Here is a 20,574-nt window from a genome sequence, read left to right on the forward strand (position 1 = left end):
TTTTGTTTTGTTGCTTTTGCTTTAGGTGTCATATCCCAGAAATTGTTGCCAAAACTCTTCTGTGCTTTTTAACATAGTTTTCTATTAGCATCTACTGTGTGCTAGATGCTGTGTTAAAGGTAGTGGAAAAGACAGAATTCTGCTCTGTATGTTGTGTTGAGGGGAACAGGGCACAATAGCTGAGGAGATAAACTAAATTAATAAATATTTTCACATAGTGGTAAATGATATAGAAATACTTTTTAATGATAGACTGAATATATATAGTTATCTTGCCCCCTTAATGTCATTAAAATGACAGTAAAGTGATTTTTAAAAGGCAAAAGAATGGGAGAAGAGACAATATACTTTTTTAAGCTATAAAGTAGATGGATGAAAAGTGATAGATTAGATCTGAGAAAATTGAGCCGGCGGTAGGGAATTGGTAGGAACCAACCCTATTTAGATTATGGAAAAAAGGCCTTCCTTGGGTTTGGGAGCACGAAATACCTCATAGAGTAAAGGTTGGAAGCAGAGTAATTTGTTCAGAATCTGACTAAGGAGCAATTGGAATCTCTGATCCCTTCGTGTATAATTATAGCCATTGACCTAAGAGAACACTAGAAGTTACAGGCACATTTAAGGGTGTGTGGGGGCTTCTGTACTGAAGATAGACAAGTTTCATACTGAATGTGAGAACTGTTAACCTTATTCCCCATTTGACTTGTCAGTATTAATCTTTGTGTGCTTTCGTCTCTTAGAACTGAAGAAATACTGGTATCTTAGTTTTAGAACTCAAATCTTTTTGAAGAGGGAGGCAGTTCAGAAACAAAGGTATCATAGGTATTACAGCATTTTTACATTATTGTTTTCTTGTTTTACTTTGCATTCTAACAATCACAGAAAACTAACCAAACTGATCACATGGATCACAGCCTTGTCTAACTCAGTAAAACTGTGAGCTTTGCCGTGTAGGGCCACCCAAGATGGACAGGTCATGGTGGAGAGGTCTGACAAAATGTGGTCCCCTGGAGAAGGGAATGACAAACCACTTCAGTATTCTTGCCTTGAGAACCCCATGAACAGTAGGAAAAGGTGAAAAGGTATGATACTGAAAGATGAACTTCCCAGGTCGGTAGGTGCTCAATATGCTACTGAAGAAGAGTGGAGAAATAGTTCCAGAAGGAATGAAGAGACGAAGCCAAAGCAAAAACAACTCCCACCTGTAGATGTGACTGGTCATAGAAGTAAAGTCCAGTGCTATAAAGAATAATATTTGCATAGGAACCTAGAATGTTAGGTCCATGAATCAAGGTAAAAGCAAAGTGGTTAAACAGGAGATGGCAAGAGTGAACATCGACATTTTAGGAATCTGTGAACTAAAAAGGACCAGAATGGGGGAATTTAATTCAGATGACCTTTATATCTACTACTGTGGGCAAGAATTCCTTAGAAGAAATGGAGTAGCTCTCATAGTCAACAAAAGAGTCCAAAATGTAGTACTTGGGTGCAATCTCAAAAATGACAGAATGATCTCTATTTGTTTCCAAGGCAAACTATTCAATAGCACAGTAACCAAGTCTTTGCCCCAACCACTAATGCTGAAGAATCTGAGGTTGAATGGTTCTATGAAGACCTACATGACCTTCTAGAACTAACACCAAAAAAAACATGTCTTTTTCATTATAGGGGATTGGAATGCAAAAGTAGGAAGTCAAGAGATACCAAGATTAACAGGCAAGTTTGACCTCGGTATACAAGATGAAGCAGGGCAAAGGCTAATACAGTTTTGCCAAGAGAACGCACTGGTCATAGCAAACACATTCTTCCAATAACACAAGAGACGACTCTACACACAGACATCACCATATGGTCAATACCAAAATCAGATTGATTATGTTCTTTGCAGCCAAAATTGGAGAAGCTCTATACAGTCAGCAAAAACAAGACTAGGAGCTGACTGTGGCTCAGATCATGAACTCCTGGTTGCCAATTCAGACTTAAATTGAAGAAAGTGGGAAAACCACTAGGCCATTCAGGTATGACCTAAATCAGATGCCTTATGATTATACAGTGGAAGTGGCGAATAGATTAAAGGTATTAAATCTGATGGAGTGCCTGAAGAACTATGGATGGAGTTCTGTGATTTGTATAGGAGGTGGTGATCAAAACCATCTCCAAGAAAAATAAACGCAGAAAGGCAGACTTGTCTGAGGAGGCCTTACAAATAGCTGAGAAAAGAACAGAAGCAAAAGGCAAAGGAGAAAAGGAAAGCTATGTTTATCTGAATGCAGAGTTCCAAAGAATGGCATGGAGAGATAAGAAAGCCTTCCTCAGTGATCAGTGCAAAGAAATAGAGGAAAACAATAGAACACGAAAGACTAGAGATCTCTTCAAGAAAATTAGAGATACCAAGGGAACATTTCATGCAAAGATGGGCTCAGTAAAGGACAGAAATGGTAGGGACCTAACAGAAGCAGAAGATATTAAGCAGAGGTGGCAAGAATATACAGAAGAACTATACAAACGCAGCCACCGTGCTTGTGTGCCGTCACACAAAAAGGATCTTAGTGACCCATATAACTATGATGGTGTGATCACTCACTAGAGCCAGATATCCTGGAGTGTGAAGTCAAATGGACCTTAGGAAGCATCACTACAAACAAAGCTAGTGGAGGTGATGGAATTCCACTTGAGCTATTTCAAATCCTAAAAGATGATGCTGTGAAAGTGCTGCACCCAATATGCCAGCAAATTTGAAAAGCTCAACAGTGGCCCCAGGACTGGAAAAGGTCAGTTTTCATTTCAGTCCCAATGCAGTGCCAAAGCATGTTTGAACTACTGCACAATTGCAATAATCTCCATATGCCAGCAAATTAATGCTCAAAATTCTCCAAGCTGGGCTTAACAGTACATGAACTGAGAACTTGCAGATGTTCAAGCTGGATTTAGAAACGGCAAAGAAACCAGAGATCAAATTGCCAACATCCGTTGGATCATAGAAAAGCAAGAGAATTCCAGAAAAACATCTACTTCTTTACTGACTACGCCAAAGCCTTTGACTATGTGGATCGTGACAATCTGTGGAACACTCTTAAAGAGATGGGAATACCAGACCATCTAACCTACCTCCTGAGAAATCTGTATGCAAGTCAAGAAACAACAGTAGAACCAGACATGGAACAACAAACTGTTTCCAAATTGGGAAAGGAGTACGTCAAGGCTGTGTTTCATCACCCTGCTTATTTAACTTACATGCAGAGTACATCATGTGAAATGCCGGGCTGGATGAACCACAAGCTGGAATCAAGATTGCTGGGAGAAATATCAATAACCTCAGATATGCAGATGATACCACTGTTATTTTAGAAAGTGAAGAGGAACTGAAGAGCCTCTTGATGAAAGTGAAAGAGGAGAGTGAAAAAGCTGTCTTAAAACTCATTCAGAGAACTAAGATCATGGCATCCAGTCCCATCACGTCCTGGTAGATAGATGGGGAAATAATGAAAACAGTGAGATTTTATTTTCTTGGGCTCCAAAATCACTGCAAACGGTGTCTGCAGGTATGAAATTAAAAGACACTTGCTCATTTAAGAGAGAAGAAAAGCTATGACCAGCCTCGAGAGCATATTAAAAAGCATAGACATTGCTTTATCGACAAAGGTCTGTGTAGTCAAAGCTATGGTTTTTCCAGTAGTCATGTATGAATGTGAGAGTTGGACCATAAAGAAAGCTGAGTGCCAAAGAATTGATGCTTTTGAATTGTGGTGCTGGAGAAGACTTTTGAGAGTCCCTTGGACAGCAAGGAGATCAAACCAGTCAATCCTAAAGGAAATCAATCCTGAATATTCATTGGAAGGACTGATGGTGATAGTAAATTTCCCATACTTTGGCCACCTGATGCGAAGAAGTGCCTCCTTAGGAAAGACGCTGTTGCTAGGAAAGATTGAAGGCAGGAGGAGAAGGGGATGACAGAGGATGAGATGGTTGGATAGCATCACCGACTCAATGGACATGAGTTTAAGCAAGCTCCGGGAGTTGGTGATGGGCAGGAAAGCCTGGGATGCTGTAGTCCATGGTGTCGCAGAGAATCGGACACAACTCAGCAACTGAACTGAAACTTGATGAATGTTTCCAACATACAGAAAAATGCAGTAAATAATGCAACTTTTAACTTATCCTTTTTTAGTTTTAATAAATAGTAACACTTTTTATTAGATCTGCCTTTTGAGAATTACGTTTTTTTTTTTTTTAATATTTAACACCCTCTCTTCTCATTCTGTTCTCCCAGAGTAATCACCATATGAAGTTTGCAAGGATCCTTCTGAAGTGTGTATAACCCTTTTTTAATAAAATATATACTTGTATCTACGATCATATATAGTGTTGTTTGTATGATTTAGAAGTTTCAGACTGTGTTTATCCTTTGACATATGCCTTTTTTGTTTACTTTTTGAGGTTTCCACTGATGAATATAGATCTAGTTTGTTTAACTTCTCTATAGTTATCCATTGCATGAACATTTCTATTCCCCTGTTGATGGACATTTAAGTTATTCTGTATTTATGATTGTCAGCAATGCATTGAGTGTTGTTATTCATGTCTTCTTGTGCTCATATATAAATACTAAAGTGATTTCAGAAGTGTAATTGCTATTCATAGGGTTTACATGTACATTTTAACCGTATTAAATGTTGCCGAATTGCTCTTCTGTGAGTTTGTACCATATCAACCTTTGATACTGTTTTTTAGTTTCTGCTGGTTTGATAGTTGCCAAATGCTTGTGTGTGTGTGTGTATGTGTGTGTGTGTGTGTTCTGTTGTTTTGTATATTTTGTATTTCTTTAATTACTAGTGAGGACAGTTTCTTCATTTGTTTGACTGTCTTGGTTTCTTATTTGAATTGCTTATTCATAGCCTATACCAGTTTTTCTAATAGATTGTCTTTTTTTTTATTGATTTGTAAGAAGTGTGTGTGTGTGTTTTGAATATTGCTACTTTGTCAAATGGTATTTTGATAATTGAATTTCATTTGAATTGTATCATGGTCAGACAGTGGTTTATATGATTTTAGATTTAGTATTTTTTATGATTTTATTTTGCCTTGTTGACTTTTATTTGTCAGATATAACATTTTGTTTGGTTTCTTAGTGATTGCTTTTGGGTTTTTAAGATAATTATACATTATATTACATTACATTATGTTGTACCTTTAAGTAATATTATCTGACTTCATTGGTAGTATAAGAACCTTACACCAATATACTTAAATTTCTTCTCTCTCAGCCTTTGTACTGTTTTTGTCAATTGTTTTACTTCTGTGTATGTCATAACTCCCTAATAAATTTATTAATTTGAATAGTAAATTATACTCTATGGATATATTTTAAAAGTTCTATATACGCCCATATATTGATCATTTCAGGTGTACTTCATTCTTTTGTTTTCCATTCACTTCACTCTTTCATTCATTCTTTTGAATTCCATCAGTAACTTTCCTTCTGCCTGGAAGACAGCCTTTATTCTTTCTTTAGTGTAGATCTGCTGGTGATAAATTCTTTCACCATTCATATCTGAGAATGTCTTTATTTATCCTTTGTATCTGAAAGGGACTTCCAAATAAGTATAGAATTATAGATTTAATATTTTTCTTTCAGTATTTTAGGGATGTTGTTCCATCATCCAGTGTCTTGCATTGTTTCAGATGAGAAGTCTTAATCCTCGAAATGAACTGTATTTCTCTCAGTGTATGCTCTTTTTATGGTTTTAAGTATTTTGACTTTGGTATATACCTTGGTATAGTTTTTTTTGTTTTACCTTCATGTTTCTTCTTCTTGAGGTTCTTTGAGATTCTTGGATGGTGATATAGTTTCACCAGATTTGGAAAAATTTCAGTTATTATTTCTTCAAATACTTTTCTGTCACCTTTTCTACTTTGGGAACTCCCATTATGCATCTCTTAGGCTGACTGAAGTTGTGTCACAGCTCATGGATAAAGAGCTCTGCTTGCTTATGTTTTATCTTTTACCCCATCTCGTTCATCTTGTATAGTTTCTATTTCTGTTGTCAAGTTCACTGCTTTTTTCTATATTCCATTGTCTCTCCTTATGCTTTGTCCTAACTTGTAGGACTTTTTTATGACTGTGTTTCCTTATTCTATTATTTGTGACATTGTTGTTTCTGTTTTAAGTGATGGATTCCACCCTTCTCCCTCTACCCCACCCCCTGCCTTATTTTGGGCAGCATTTCCTTATTTGCATGCTTACTAATTTTGTGATTGGATGCCAGAAATTGTACATTTTACCATGTTTAATATTGTTAACTTTGTATTCCTTTACACATTCCTAAGCTTTGTTCTGGCATGTAGTTAAGTATTTTCAAAATAGCTTGATTCTCTTAAAGCTTGTGTTTTAAGTTCTGTTAGGGAGAACTATCGGAGAAGGCAATGGCACCCCACTCCAGTACTCTTGCCTGGAAAATCCCATGGACGGAGGAGGCTGGTGGGCTGCAGTCCATGGGGTCGCTGAGGGTTGGACACGACTGAGCGACTTCACTTTCACTTTTCACTTTCATGCATTGGAGAAGGAAATGGCAACCCACTCCAGTGTTCTTGCCTGGAGAATCCCAGGGACAGGGGAGCCTGGTGGGCTGCCGTCTGTGGGGTCACACAGAGTCAGACATGACTGAAGTGACTTAGTAGTAGTAGTAGTAGGGAGACCTATAATAGATTTTTGTCTAGCTAATTTTGCCTCACTGCGAGGCAGTCTTTTTGAGAGTATTCCTCCTGATGCCTGTGTATTTCGAGGTTTTTTCCACCTAGCTCCTGGGATAATGTATTATTTATGGTCCTTTGTCTGAAATGCTTCCATTCATATAACTAGCCTGATGTTTTGTTGTTTGAAATAGGAATTCTTATCTTTCTCACTGCATTTTAGGCCTGTAAGTTCAATTTGCTTGCTTTTGGTCCATTGAAATTTATTGGGATTTTATTATAGCTCAGTATAAGGTCTATGTTTTGTTAAATGTTCACCTTCATTTAAAAACAGTGTGTTACCTGTTGTGCTTTGTGAATGTAGCGTTTGTTAATATTCAGTTCAGTTCAGTTGCTCAGTCGTGTCTGACTCTTTGCGACCCCATGAACTGCAGCACGCCAGGCCTCCCTGTCCATCACCAACTCCTGGAGTTTACCCAAACTCATGTCCATTGAGCTGGTGATTCCACCTAGCCATCTCATCCTCTGTCGTCCCCTTCTGCCTTCAGTCTTTCCCAACATCAGGGTCTTTTCAAATGAGTCAGTTCTTCGCATCAGGTGGCCAAAGTATTGGAGTTTCAGCTTCAACATCAGTCCCTCCAATGAACACCCAGGACTGATCTCCTTTAGGATGGACTGGTTGGATCTCTTTCCAGTCCAAGGCACTCTCAAGACTCTTTTCCAACACCACAGTTCGAAAGCGTCAATTCTTCTGCGCTCAGCTTTCTTTATAGTCCAACTCTCACGTCCATACATGACTACTGGAAAAACCATAGCCTTGACTAGACAGACCTTTGTTGACAAAGTAATGTCTCTGCTTTTTAATATGCTGTCTAGGTTGGTCATAACTTTGCTTCTAAGGAGTAAGCGTCTTTTAATTTCATGGCTGCAATCACCATCTGCAGTGATTTTGGAGCTCCAAAAAATAAAGTCAGCCACTGTTTCCACTGTTTCCCATCTGTTTGCCATGAAGTGATGGAGCCAGATGCCATGATCTTAGTTTTCTGAATGTTGAGCTTTAAACCAGCTTTTTCACTCTCCTCTTTCACTTTCACCAAGAGGCTCTTTAGTTCTTCTTCACTTTCTGCTATAACGATGGTGTCATCTGCACATCTCAGGTTTTTGATATTTCTCCTGGCAATCTTGATTCCAGTTTGTGCTTCCTCCAACCCAGTGTTTCTCTTGATGTACTGTGCATATAAGTTAAATAAACAGGATGACAGTATACAGCCTTGAAATACTCCTTTTCCTATTTGGAGCCAGTCTGTTGTTCCATGTCCAGTTCTAACTATTGCTTCCTGACCTGCATACAGGTTTCTTGAGAGGCAGGTCAGGTGGTCTGGTATTCCCATCTCTTGAAGAATGTTCCACAGTTTATTGTGGTCCACACAGTTGAAGGCTTTGGTATAGTTAATAAAGCAGAAATAGATGTTTTTCTGGAACTCTCTTGCTGTTTTAATGATCCAGCAGATGTTGGCAATTTGATCTCTGGTTCCTCTGCCTTTTCTAAAACCAGCTTGAACATCTGGAAGTTCATGGTTCACGTACTGCTGAAGCCTGGCTTGGAGAATTTTGAGCATTACTTTACGAGTATATGAGATGAGTGCAATTGTGTGGTAGTTTGAGCATTCTTTGGCATTGCCTTTCTTTGGGATTGGAATGAAAACTGACCTTTTCCAGTCCTATGGCCACTGCTGAGTTTTCCAAATTTGCTGGCATATTGAGTGCAGAACCTTGACATCATCGTCTTTTAGGATTTGAAATAGCTCACCTGGAATTCCATCACCTCCACTAGCTTTGTTCGTAGTGATGCTTTCTAAGGCCCACTTGACTTCCCATTCCTGGATGTCTGGCTCTAGGTGAGTGATCACACCATCGTGATTATCTGGGTTGTGAAGGTTTTTTTTATATAGTTCTTCTATGTATTCTTGCCACCTCTTCTTAGTATCTTCTGCTTCTGTTAGGTCCACACTATTTCTGTCCTTTATTGAGCCCATCTTTGCATGAAATATTCCCTTGGTATCTCTAATTTTCTTGAAGAGATCTCTAGTCTATCGTGTTCTATTATTTTCTTCTATTTTTTTGTATTGATCGCTGAAGAAGGCTTTCTAATCTCTCTTTGCCATTCTTTGGAACTCTTATTCAGATATTTATTTTTTCCTTGCTGCATTGGTTATTGATGTGTGCTAAGTCATTTCAGTCGTGTCCAACTCTGCAACCCTGTGGACTGTAGCCCACTAGGCTCCTCTGTCGGTGGGATTCTCCAGGCAATAATACTGGAGTGCGTTGCCAGGGATTTTTTAGAAGTATTTTTGATTATTTATTTTTCATTGGTTTCTATGATTCTTGGATCATGTATTTTGAAGCTCATTATTAGGTACATACATGTTTAGGATTGTGATGTTTTCTGGATGTATCGTCTCCTTTGTTACTATGGATTGTATACATTTAATGCTGGAAATACACCTTGTTCTGAAGTCTGTTTTTATATTTTCTTATGTTATTGATAATATAGCTTAAGTAGTTTAGTTATGACTAGCATTTCTGTGATATATTCTGTATCTTTGTACCTCTGTTTTATTGTTGCCTTAATGTTTTAAAAATGTGTCTCTTCAGATGTATAGAACAGTCTTTTGGACTCTTGGGAGAGGACGAGGGTGGCATGATTTGGGAGAATGGCATTGAAACATGTATATTATCATATGTGAAACTAATCACCAGTCCAGGATTGATGCATGATACAGGGTGCTCGGGGCTGGTGCACTGGGATGAACCAGATGGATGGGATGGGGAGGGACGTGGGAGGGGGGTTCAGGATGGGGAACACAGGTACACTCATGGCGGATTCATGTCAATGTATGCGAAACCAATACAATATTGTAAAGTAATTAGCCTCCAATTAAAATAAATTTGTATTCTAAAAAAGCTTTTTATATAGTAAAAAAAAATATGAAAATAGAAGTGTGTCTCTTTACTGTATGTAGTTGAATTATTTAACTTATATGCAGAGTACATCATGAGAAATGCTGAGCTGGAAGAAGCACAAGCTGGAATCAAGATTGCCGGGAGAAATATCAATAACCTCAGATATGCAGATGACACCACCCTTATGGCAGAAAGTGAAGAGGAACTAAAAAGCCTCTTGATGAAAATGAAAGAGGAGAGTGAAAAAGTTGGCTTAAAGCTCAACATTCAGAAAACTAAGATCATGGCATCCGGTCCCATCACTTCATGGGAAAGAGATGGGGAAACAGTGGAAACAGTGTCAGACTTTATTTTTTGGGGCTCCAAAATCACTGCAGATGGTGACTGCAGCCATCAAATTAAAAGACGCCTACTCCTTGGAAGGAAAGTTATGACCAACCTAGATAGCATATTCAAAAGCAGAGATATAATATTACTTTGCCAACAAAGGTCCGTCTAGTCAAGGCTATGGTTTTTCCAGTGGTCATGTAAGGATATGAGAGTTGGACTGTGAAGAAAGCTGAGCGCCGAAGAATTAATGCTTTTGAACTGTGGTGTTGGAGAAGACTCTTGAGAGTCCCTTGGACTGCAAGGAGATCCAACCAGTCCATTCTGTAGGAGATCAGCCCTGGGATTTCTTTGGAAGGACTGATGCTAAAGCTGAAACTCCAGTACTTTGGCCACCTCATGCGAAGAGTTGACTCATTGGAAAAGACTCTGATGCTGGGAGGGATTGGGGGCAGGAGGAGAGGGGACAACAGAGGATGAGATGGCTGGATGGCATCACTGACTCGATGGACGTGAGTTTGAGTGAACTCCGGGAGTTGGTGATGGACAGGGAGGCCTGGCGTGCTGCGATTCATGGGGTTGCAAAGAGTCGGACACGACTGAGCGACTGAACTGAAGAAGCTCATTAATTCAAGTGTTTAAGTTCATTTAAATGTGATATGATCATTGGTGTGGCTAGGTTTGAGCTCACCACATTTGTATTTTTCTGGTTTTCCATATTTTCCTTATTTCCTGTTTCTTCTTTCTTGCTTTCTTTTGAGAGCATTGTGTTTCCAGGATTTCATTTTAGCATATTATCCTCTCTGCTTTTTGCATGTTGCTTACAATTATTATATTTCTAGTGGTTTCTGTAAAGATTATAGAATTCCTCTTTTACTTTTCACAATCAACCTTGAGTTTATAGTATAACAGTTCCAGGACATTGTTATTCAAATCAACATTAAATACACGGTTGATGTTTAAGCAATGCAGTAAGTAGACATGCTGACCCCTGTGAATTTGAAAATCTGAATCTAACTTTATAATCTGCCCACCACATCCACAGTTCACCATCTGTGCATTCAGCCAACTGTGGATCATGTGGTACTATAGTTTGTATTTATTGAAAAAATGCTGTGCATAAATGGACCCGTGTAGTTCTAACCTGTGTTGTTTAAGGGTCAACTATATGCCATTTTCTGGAAAATATAAGATCTCATAGTATTTCAATTTACCAAGCTCCTGCCTTTTGTGATTCAAATTATAAATGTTATAAACTCCACCTATGTTTGCTTTGAAAAGTCACTAGTCTTTTGAAGATATGTTGCAAAAAAGGATAGAAAAGGACCCTTTTGAACCAATATATTTACCCTTTGAGATGTCTATTTTCTCTTGTAAACCTGAGGTTCCGTCTGAGTCATTTCCCTTTTGTCTGTATCATTTCTTTTCTGTTTCTTGTAGAGCTGATAGGTTTGATCTTCATAGAAGTCTAGGTTTTTGTTTTTCTTTTAGCACCTTATTGATATATTTTCATTTTCTGTTTGCTTCTTTGATTCTGATGAAGTTTTCAGTCATTCTTACTGTTCTTCCCCTTAAGATAGTGTATCCTTTTTAGCTGCTCTTAAGATGTTCTTTTTGACATTGGTTTTCAATAGTTTGACTATGGTATTCCTTGGTTTCATTTAAAAAATATTTATTCTGGTTGTGTTTCACAGAACAAGAGGATCTGTTTGTTGAACATGTGAACATTATTCAGCCCTGTACTCTCTGCTTTTCCTTAGGGTTGCAATTATATGTTTTATTTTTCATATTATCCCACATTTTTCTGGTGCTTCTTTTTTTTTTTTTGACCTGTCTTTGAATTCGTTATTTCTTTCCTCTGCTCTGTCCATCTGTTCCTAACTTTATCTGAAGTTATTTTGTTTTAATTTTTTTAATTTCAGACTGTATTCTTCATTTCTTTTTGCACTTTGATTTTTCAGTTATTTTCTAATTGTCTGTTTTTTCACTCATGTCCATTTTTTTTTTTTCTTTTATAATAAATAATATAAAAATATTAAATAATATTAAAGAATAATATATTCTTTTAGCCTGTTTATGTCTCTTGACTTTCCTACTTCTTTTCATGTCTTGTAATTTTAAAATTATGTCTTAGATGTTCTATATTCCAGAGCAGTATATATAGACTAAACTGGTTAATACTTTCTTCCTGAATGGTCTTGTCTTTTCGTTTGTCAGGAAGCAAGGATAAGAGGTTGACGTCTTTGGTCTGATCAGGAATTTAGCTGAGTTGGAGCTCACTTGTTGCTTGAGCTAGTTTCAGTTCATTCAGAGTGAAGTGGGGAGTTCCTGCCTGTCCAGTGGTTAGGACTCTGCTTTCACTGCCAAGGGGCTGAGTAGTCCCTGGTCTGGGCACTAAGATCCTGCAAGCCAAACTGGCCATGCTTTTTTGTAGTATGTATGATACCTCAGTGATGCTTCAAATTTTGACTGGCTAGTAAGGGCTACCTCTAGTTGTGGTCTGAGGGCTTCTCATTGTGGTGACTTTTCTTGTCACGGTGATGGGCTCTATGGTGTGTGGGCTAAATAGTTGTGGCTCAGTAGCTGTGACGCTCAGGCTTAGTGGCTCCATGGCATGTGGGATCTTCCTGGACCAGGAATTGAACCCGTGTCTCCGGCATTGGCAGGAGGATTCTTTACCACTGAGTGACTAGGGAAGCCTGTAATGGCTTGCTTTTAAAAATACCAATTAGCAAGTAGGAAACTGACAAAATAGAAATGAGACTAACTTAAATGGATGAATAAAGTTGCTTCATACTGATTATGCTGTGGTGTTAAAGAAGACTTTGAATTCAAAGTTGTATTTTAAAAGAACAATTATAATTTTCTATTATAGGAATCACATGCAGCCCAACTACAGATCCTTATGGAATTCCTCAAGGTTGCAAGAAGAAATAAGAGAGAGGTATATTATTTTGTGTGTTTTACATAATGTTTCTTTACTGTTGTTGATTCTTGACATTTTTGTCCCCATTTTTGTGAAAGCACATCAGGCTTAAAATTTTATTTAAATATTTGAAAGCATTTGAGTTTTCAGGAGTTGTGTTTGTTTTTTTTTTTAAGCTTTGTTATTTAACTTCTTTTACCTTTGCAACTTGATATGTTAAAAATCCCTTTTTAGACATGAGTTAAACATTTTCTGTGGATTTGAAAATAATTACATTACCTCACAGCTATAAAGAATAGCTACAAAGAATGAAAGTTAGGCTCAAATGACAGTTAGGCTCAAACTTTGACCCTTAAAAGAAAACATAGGAGTTACAGTTTTCCTATGATTAAAATGCATGCTGGAGAGGAAAAACAAGTAAAAATATAGCTACCTATTTAGAACTTGGAAAGTGTAAGCCATGCAGGATAACTAAAAAATAACTTTTTATTAGCAATTTTAGAACCATAGTATGCTAACTAAGCATTTTAACATGTCAAAGTCATTTCATAATAGTACGAAATATGGGAAAACCAAAGACAAAATCCTATATTCTCAGTAGCATGCTAAAATAACTTTGAAAATGGTTTTATATTTAAATTCCTAACTGACTCAAATCTTACATTTTTACTTTCAGTTGTCTAATTAGGTCATTTTCACTCAAAAAAATATAACCATGTATTTTAGGCTTCAGGCAGTCTTTATTATTTTTTGAAAATAAAAAGATGAGAACTTATTTTGATAACTGTGCATTGCCAGAACTTTATATTATCTTAGTTCGATATTTCCACTTCTTTTTGACTATTCATGATGTCTATTTTTAGCTTTTTTTTTTACTTTGTTCAGATTGGATTTTTCCACATTATGCTTCTCTTTATAGCTAAATGTTGCTCACATGGTTTACGATTGTATTTTCCTTTAACTTTTGCTGAAGTAGCAGTTGTGATTTTAATATGTTTTAATATCTATTAAAATTGTTTTCATTGTGAATTCAAGATTTATATATACTTAAATGACTTTTAATTTATTTTTTTGGTGGGTACTTTATCTTCAACTTCAATTTGTTTAAGAATCACCTGAGGATCTTCTTAGAATCCAAGTTCTGATGAAGAGGGTGTGTGTTGGAAGCCTAAAAATCTGCATTTCTAGCAAGCTCCAGATGATGATGCTCTTGGTCCTTGAACCATAGTTTAAGTAATAAAGTTGAACATTTTATGACATATGGAAGCAAAATGATTAATTCAGTACCCAACCATCATTGCTATAGCAAATTCTTTGGAAAAGTGATAGTTTTTTCTATTTCATATATACTTTCTGCCCTCCTAAAACAACATCAGATTGTTTTGCGGTAGTTTTATGTGGTTCTTTTTATATTAGACTTTGAACTCATTGAATGAAATTAAGACATAGGAAATTACTTGATAATGAATCAGTTAAGTGAACAGTCCAAACATAAGGATAAAGTGAAAGTGAAGTCGCTCAGTCGTGTCCGACTCTTAGCGACTCCATGGACTGTAGCCTACCAGGCTCCTCCATCAGTGGGATTCTCCAGGCAAGAGTACTGGAGTGGAGTGCCATTGCATAAGGATAACTGGGGATTAAATGAAATGGCCGATTATTATCTATGATCTGAATTATTAAGGTTTTCTTTTCTCTCTGAGATTTTTTACACTTCTCTAGAGTGTCTTAATGCTTGCAACATATTTAGATTTGAAATCGTTTCAGGCAAGAAGGATATAGCATATAACTATAAAATAATACAGATTGACCAGAAGGTCAGTTACTGCTTTTGATTTTTTTCCCTCAAGATTAGTTTGCAGACTCTGGAAATTAGCTTTGTGATTTTATGCAGAACTTCCAATAGGGCAGTTGAATCTGCTTTTCAGAGTTAACATACTTACTTATTCAGGTGTCACATCTTGCTTTTAGAATTGTAGATTTAATTTTTAAAATTTTTTTTCTATTGACTCTCTTTTGAGTATTAAGAGAAGGGAATATGCAAGGCACAGAGTAGGCATTTTCATTAATTATTTATTTCTGTGTAACAAGTTACCCTCAAAATGAATGGCTTAAAAACAGCAAACATTTACTATCTAGTGTCAGGAATCCTGGTGTAGAATAACTGAGTGCCTTGGCTCAGGGTTTCTCACCAAGTGAAGCAATCCAGGTGTTGGCCAGGGCAGCAGTTATCTTAAGGTTCTATGGGGATAGGAATGCATCCAAATTAACTCATTGGCTGTTGGGAAGAGATACCAAATTCTTACCACAAGGGCTTCTCCATAGGATAACTTACTCCCTGGCAGCTGACTTCCTCAGAGTGAGAAAGCCAGCAGTCACATGCTTTCTGTAGCTTAATCTTGAAAGTTACATCTCAAGAAATGTTTTGTTTTTTCTATTAGAAGCAAATTTTTGGGTCTAGCCCACACAAATAGGGAATTACACAGGTTATGGATTCTGAGGTAGGACTCTTTGGAGGCTGTCTTAGAGCCAGCCTGCCACAGCACTCAACAAATATATGTTTTTAAATGAACATGCTATTCTTTCTTCAAAGTTAGATTGAACAAGAGGGCTCCAGTTTCTATGTAAAAACCAGTCTCCTTGGTGCAAATTTGTACCAGCATTTGAACAATTTGCCTTACATTTCATTCAATTTAATTTTAAAATATACTTTTGGTCATTTGTAGTACCTTTTTAATTCCTTGTAATAGGACAGTTTTGAGGGACCTTGGTTTCCTTTTGGTTTTGTTTGAAGTTTTATTTTGAATATAAATATATTGCATTTTAATATTTTTATATGAAATAAAGCATAGAAAAGTTTGTAAAACAAATTATAGTTTAAAGATTCATAGCGCGATCATCCATGTAACCACCATCCTGATCCAGTGATAGATTTTTGCTAGGACTCGTAAAACTCTCTGCCTACCCTTTCCAGATGATAGTCTTTTCCCTTGCCTTTAGGTAGTCAGTATTCTGACATCTCTGTTTTTCTTTATTGTTTTAAAGTCTAAGTATTTTTAATTTATAAGTCTCTGCTTTTGAATTAATATAAATGCACTTCTGCCTTATGTAATGTTTTGTTCTTCTCTTTGGCTCAGTGTTAAGATTCATCCCTAGTTTTGTATATGGCTATAATTGATTCCCTTTTGTTGTTGTATAGTATTCTATTAATTGAATACACACCATTTTTGTTATTGCAAACAATGTTACTATCTTATATATATATCTTATCAAGGTATATATTAGAATATATATCTCAATGCTTCATATGTAGAAATGAAATTATTAAGTCATAGGGTATGTACATCTTCAAATTTAGTAGATAATGCCAAACAATGCCTGAGTGGTTGAATTGGTTACTCTTCCTGCAGGAATTGTAGGAATGTTCCTGTTGTACTATATTCTTGCCAGTACTTGATATCAGTAGACTTTTTCCAGTTTAGCTCATCTTGGGATATGTATTGGTATCTCTTTGTGGTTTTAAGTTGCATTTCCCTGATGGATAATGAGGTTGAGTACTCAGTACTATAAATTGGCCATTTGGATTTTTGTGTATGTATGAAGTACTTGGTTTAAGCTTTGTGCATCTTTTCTATTTCATTGATTTTCCTTCTGGTTTGCTTATATATTCTAGATAAAAATTCTTTGTTCTATCTATCTATCTACTTAGCTATAGCAGATCTTTCTCCCCCTCTAATTGGGCTGCTTTTTTCATTGTGTTAATGATGTTATTTGATGAAGAGAAGTTTCTGTCTATAGTGGAGTCAAATTTATTAGTCTTGCCTGTTATAATTAGTGCCTTTTCTATTAGGTAAAGAATTCTTCTCCACCTGAAGTCTGCTTGAATCTTTTATTTATTTTTTTTTCCATACATATATCTATAATCTACTTGGGAATTTTTCATATGAATATCCAGATGTCTAAGCATCCTTGATTAAAAAATTCATCCTTTTCCCATTGCTTTGAAATACCACGTCTCTCATACATCATGTGTCCATACATACATGGGTCTATTTCCAGGATCTCTCTTGCTCCACTGGTCTGTTTTTCTGTCTTTCTGGCAATACCACATTGTATTAAATACTAGAACTTTGAAGTAAGTTACTATTCTTTTTTAGGAAAGTTGCAGCTATTCATGGCTCTTTGTATTTCTCTATAAATTTTAAAACCAGCTGATACATTTCCATGGTATACCTGCTGTGATTTTTATTGGGATTACTTTGACTCCATAGATCAATTTGGGGGGCTCTCTTTACAGTATTGAGCCCTCTAGCCGTTGAACATGGTATTTCTCTCTGTATATATAGTTCCTTAAAAATGGCCTCCAAAATTTTGATATTTTTCAGGATATTATTCTTACATATCTATTTTAGAGTTGTCCTTAGGTCTTCAATCATTTTTATGCTACTCTAAGTGATGTCTGTGTCTTTAATTTCAGTTTCTTACTATTTATTGCTGGCATATAGAAATGCAATTGATTTTGACACATACTTTTTTTTTGTATCCAGCAACTTTGTTAAACTCATTGATTCTAATAATTTATTTGTAGATTATTTTGTATTTTCTTTGCACACATCATCATCTGCAAATAATAACAGTTTAGTTTCTTTCTTTATGATCCTTATATCCTTTATTTATTTTTCTTGTCTTACTCTGCTGGCTAGGATATCCGGTACAGTGATGAATAGAAGTGGTGATAGCGGGGCATCCTAGTCTTGGTGCTGATCTCAAAGTGAAAGCTTTCGACGTGTCACCATTAGGTATGATGTTTTCTGTAGGTTTTTGGTAGGTATTTTTTTAATCATTCAAGGAGCTAAGTTCTATTCCCAGTTTCCTAAGAGAATTTTTTTTATAATTATAAGTGGGGGTTGAATATTCTCCAAAATTTTTGTGCAGTTGAGATGATATAATTTTTTTTCATTATATTAAAATGGATCATTATTTGTTTAACATTAAAAACTCTATCAGCTTTGCACCTAGGGTGACCAGCTGTCCTGATTTGCCCAGGAGTGTTCTAGTGTTATCACTGAATGTTCTGTATTCTAGATAAGTAGGACAGTTGTTTGCCCTCTTTGGCTCCCTTATTGCATCTATATTCACTAATAAGGTTGTTCTTTAACTTTTTATACACTGATCTTGTCCGGTTTTGTTATAAAGTTGGTTTTATCAAATTGGTTGGAGAATGTTTCCTCTTTTTCTGTTTTCTGGAAGAATTTGTATAATCTAGGATGAATATCTTTGCTGAATATTTAAAGATTTTGCTGGAAAAGCTATATGGACCTGTTGTTTGCAGAAACTTTGTTGATTCATTTACTGCTTATTCAGATTTTTGTTTTAGATATCATTTTTGACATGTTATATTTTTTCTAAGAGTTGTCTGTTTCTTCTGAGTTTTCAAATTTTTTAGTATTAGATTGGTCTTAATACTAAGCTTTTAATACGCTAGAGTTTTTAGTGATGTCTTTCATTCCTGACTCTGCTCATTGGTGCTGTACATTTTTCTGTTTGTTTGTTTTGATCAGGTCATGTCAGGGATTCAGGGATGTATCACTTTTATGAGTTTTATCCAGGAACCAGCTTTTTCGCTTTGTTTATGTTCTCTATTTTATTTTTGTTTTCCATTTTCTTAATTACCCTCCTTAGAATTACATTGTCCATCCTTCTACTTCTTTTGGTTTTATTTTGTTGTTTCTCTTCTAATTTGTTAACTTGGATATACATATTAGTAGGCAGACTTTATTTTTAATAATAGACACATTTCAGGCCATAGTTCTTTTAGTTGCATCTAATAATTTTGGTATGGCATTTTGTTTGTTATTCCTTAGTTCAATGTAGTCTCTAATTTTCGTTATACTTTTTCTTAGGCATGTGGGTTATTTATAGATAAACTTGTTACTTGGATATTGGGATTCTTTCATTTAAAAAGAGGTTACTTATTTTATTTTTGATTGTGTTGGGTCTTCATTGCTGCCTGTGGGCTTTCTCTAGTTGTGTCAAGTGGGGGCTACTCTTGGTTGCTGTGCACGGGCTTCTCATTGTGGTGGCTGCTCTTGTTGCTGAGCACAGGTTCTAGGCACACAGGCTTCAGTAATTGTGGCTCATGGGCTCTAGAGAGCAGGCTCTGTAGTTATAGTACATGGACTTAATTGCCCTGTGGCATGTGGAATCTTCCTGGACCAGGGATCAAACCCACATCCCCTGCATTTGGAGGTGGATTCTTATCTACTGTACTACCAATGGAGACCTTTTTTTAAAAAAATTATGGATTTCTGTTATAATTGCATTGTTATCAGAAAATAATTTGGTTTTTATAGTATGATATTTGCACTGTCACATGTTAGTTCATTAAATTTTGAAATATTTGTGCTTGTAAAGAATGTGTTTCCTGCAGTTGCAGTGTGGTAAGAATGTTTTGCATCCTGTTGAATCTTTGGTTCTTTGTTGTATCACTAACTTATTTGAGGTGAATTTCTTGTATACAGCAGAGGTTTTTCGTTCACCCTGCCGGACTCAGTCTTATAATTTTGTATTTAAACCATTTACATTTAATGTAAAAGAGTTTAAGCCTGCCATTTTATTATGTTGTTGTTTCTTTTCTCTTTTGATTTTTTGTTATTATGTTTTTTCTTTAAGAGTTACTTCATTGTATTTCTATTTTTTTAAAGACATTTTTTAGAGCAGTTTTAAGTTCACAGAAGAATTGAAAAGATGGTACAGAGATTTTCCATATACCTCATAGTAATACACATTTAAATTTCCTCATTTTTTTTTTTATGACTTGAAAGCTCATTTCTTCTTAGGACTGAATATTATTCCATTGTCTTTATGAACCACTGTTTATCCATTCATCTGAAGGACATCTTGGTTGTTTCAAGTATTGTTAATTATGACTAAAACTGCTATCAATGTGTTTTTTTGGAATTGAAGTTTTCAACTCGCTTGGGTATATACCAAGGAGTGTGATTACTGGCTTCTATAAGAATATGTATAATTTTTAAAGAAACTGCCAAGCTGCCTTTCAGAGTGGCTGTACAATTTTTCATTCCTACCAAGAATAAATGAGAGTTCTTGTTGCTACACATCTTTTTCAGCTTTTGGTGTTGTCAGTGTTCTGGATGTTGGCTATTCTAATTAGTATACAGTGCTTTTTTTAAAAATTTATTTTTAGTGCTTTTTTGTTTATATATATATAGTATTATTAATCTTACTGCTTTTTTTTAAACCAGCTTTTCTTTTTTCTGGAAGTTTATCAGTATTCTTTTGTTCAGTTTTGAATATTTCAGATAATTGATGAGGTCTTGGCAACTGTAATTTACTAATTAGCTGTAAAAAACAAAATTAAGATACTGAATTTAATACTTCAGCATGTTTTTATTCAATCATGCTGCTGCTGCTGCTGCTAAGTTGCTTTAGTCATGTCCAACTCTGTGCGACCCCATAGACAGGCAGCCCACCAGGCTCCCCCGTACCTGGGATTCTCCAGGCAAACACACTGGAGTAGGTTGCCATTTCCTTCTCCAGTGCATGAAAGTGAAAAGTGAAAGTGAAGTCGCTCAGTCGTGTCTGACTCTTCGCGACCCCATGGACTGCAGCCTACCAGGCTCCTCCGTCCATGGGATTTTCCAGGCAGG

The 20,574-nt window shown here is 36.2% G+C and overlaps 1 protein-coding gene across 6 annotated transcripts in view; it reads left to right on the forward strand.

The window, feature by feature from the left end:
- The window catches only part of COP1 (COP1 E3 ubiquitin ligase), a 222,681-nt gene that overhangs the window by 48,200 nt on the left and 153,907 nt on the right, over positions 1–20,574 (forward strand). For 4 of the 6 annotated variants that reach the window (XM_070384887.1, XM_070384886.1, XM_014481367.2 and 1 more), the window contains exon 6: positions 12,857–12,925. The exons of the other annotated variants lie outside the window; for them this stretch is intronic. In XM_070384887.1, the coding sequence (XP_070240988.1) occupies positions 12,857–12,925 (69 nt within the window). The remainder of the gene's footprint in view (positions 1–12,856; positions 12,926–20,574) is intronic. 6 annotated transcript variants of the gene reach the window in all.

This window comes from Bos mutus, chromosome 16, assembly GCF_027580195.1.
Source record: "Bos mutus isolate GX-2022 chromosome 16, NWIPB_WYAK_1.1, whole genome shotgun sequence".
NCBI classification, from domain to species: Eukaryota; Metazoa; Chordata; class Mammalia; order Artiodactyla; family Bovidae; genus Bos; species Bos mutus.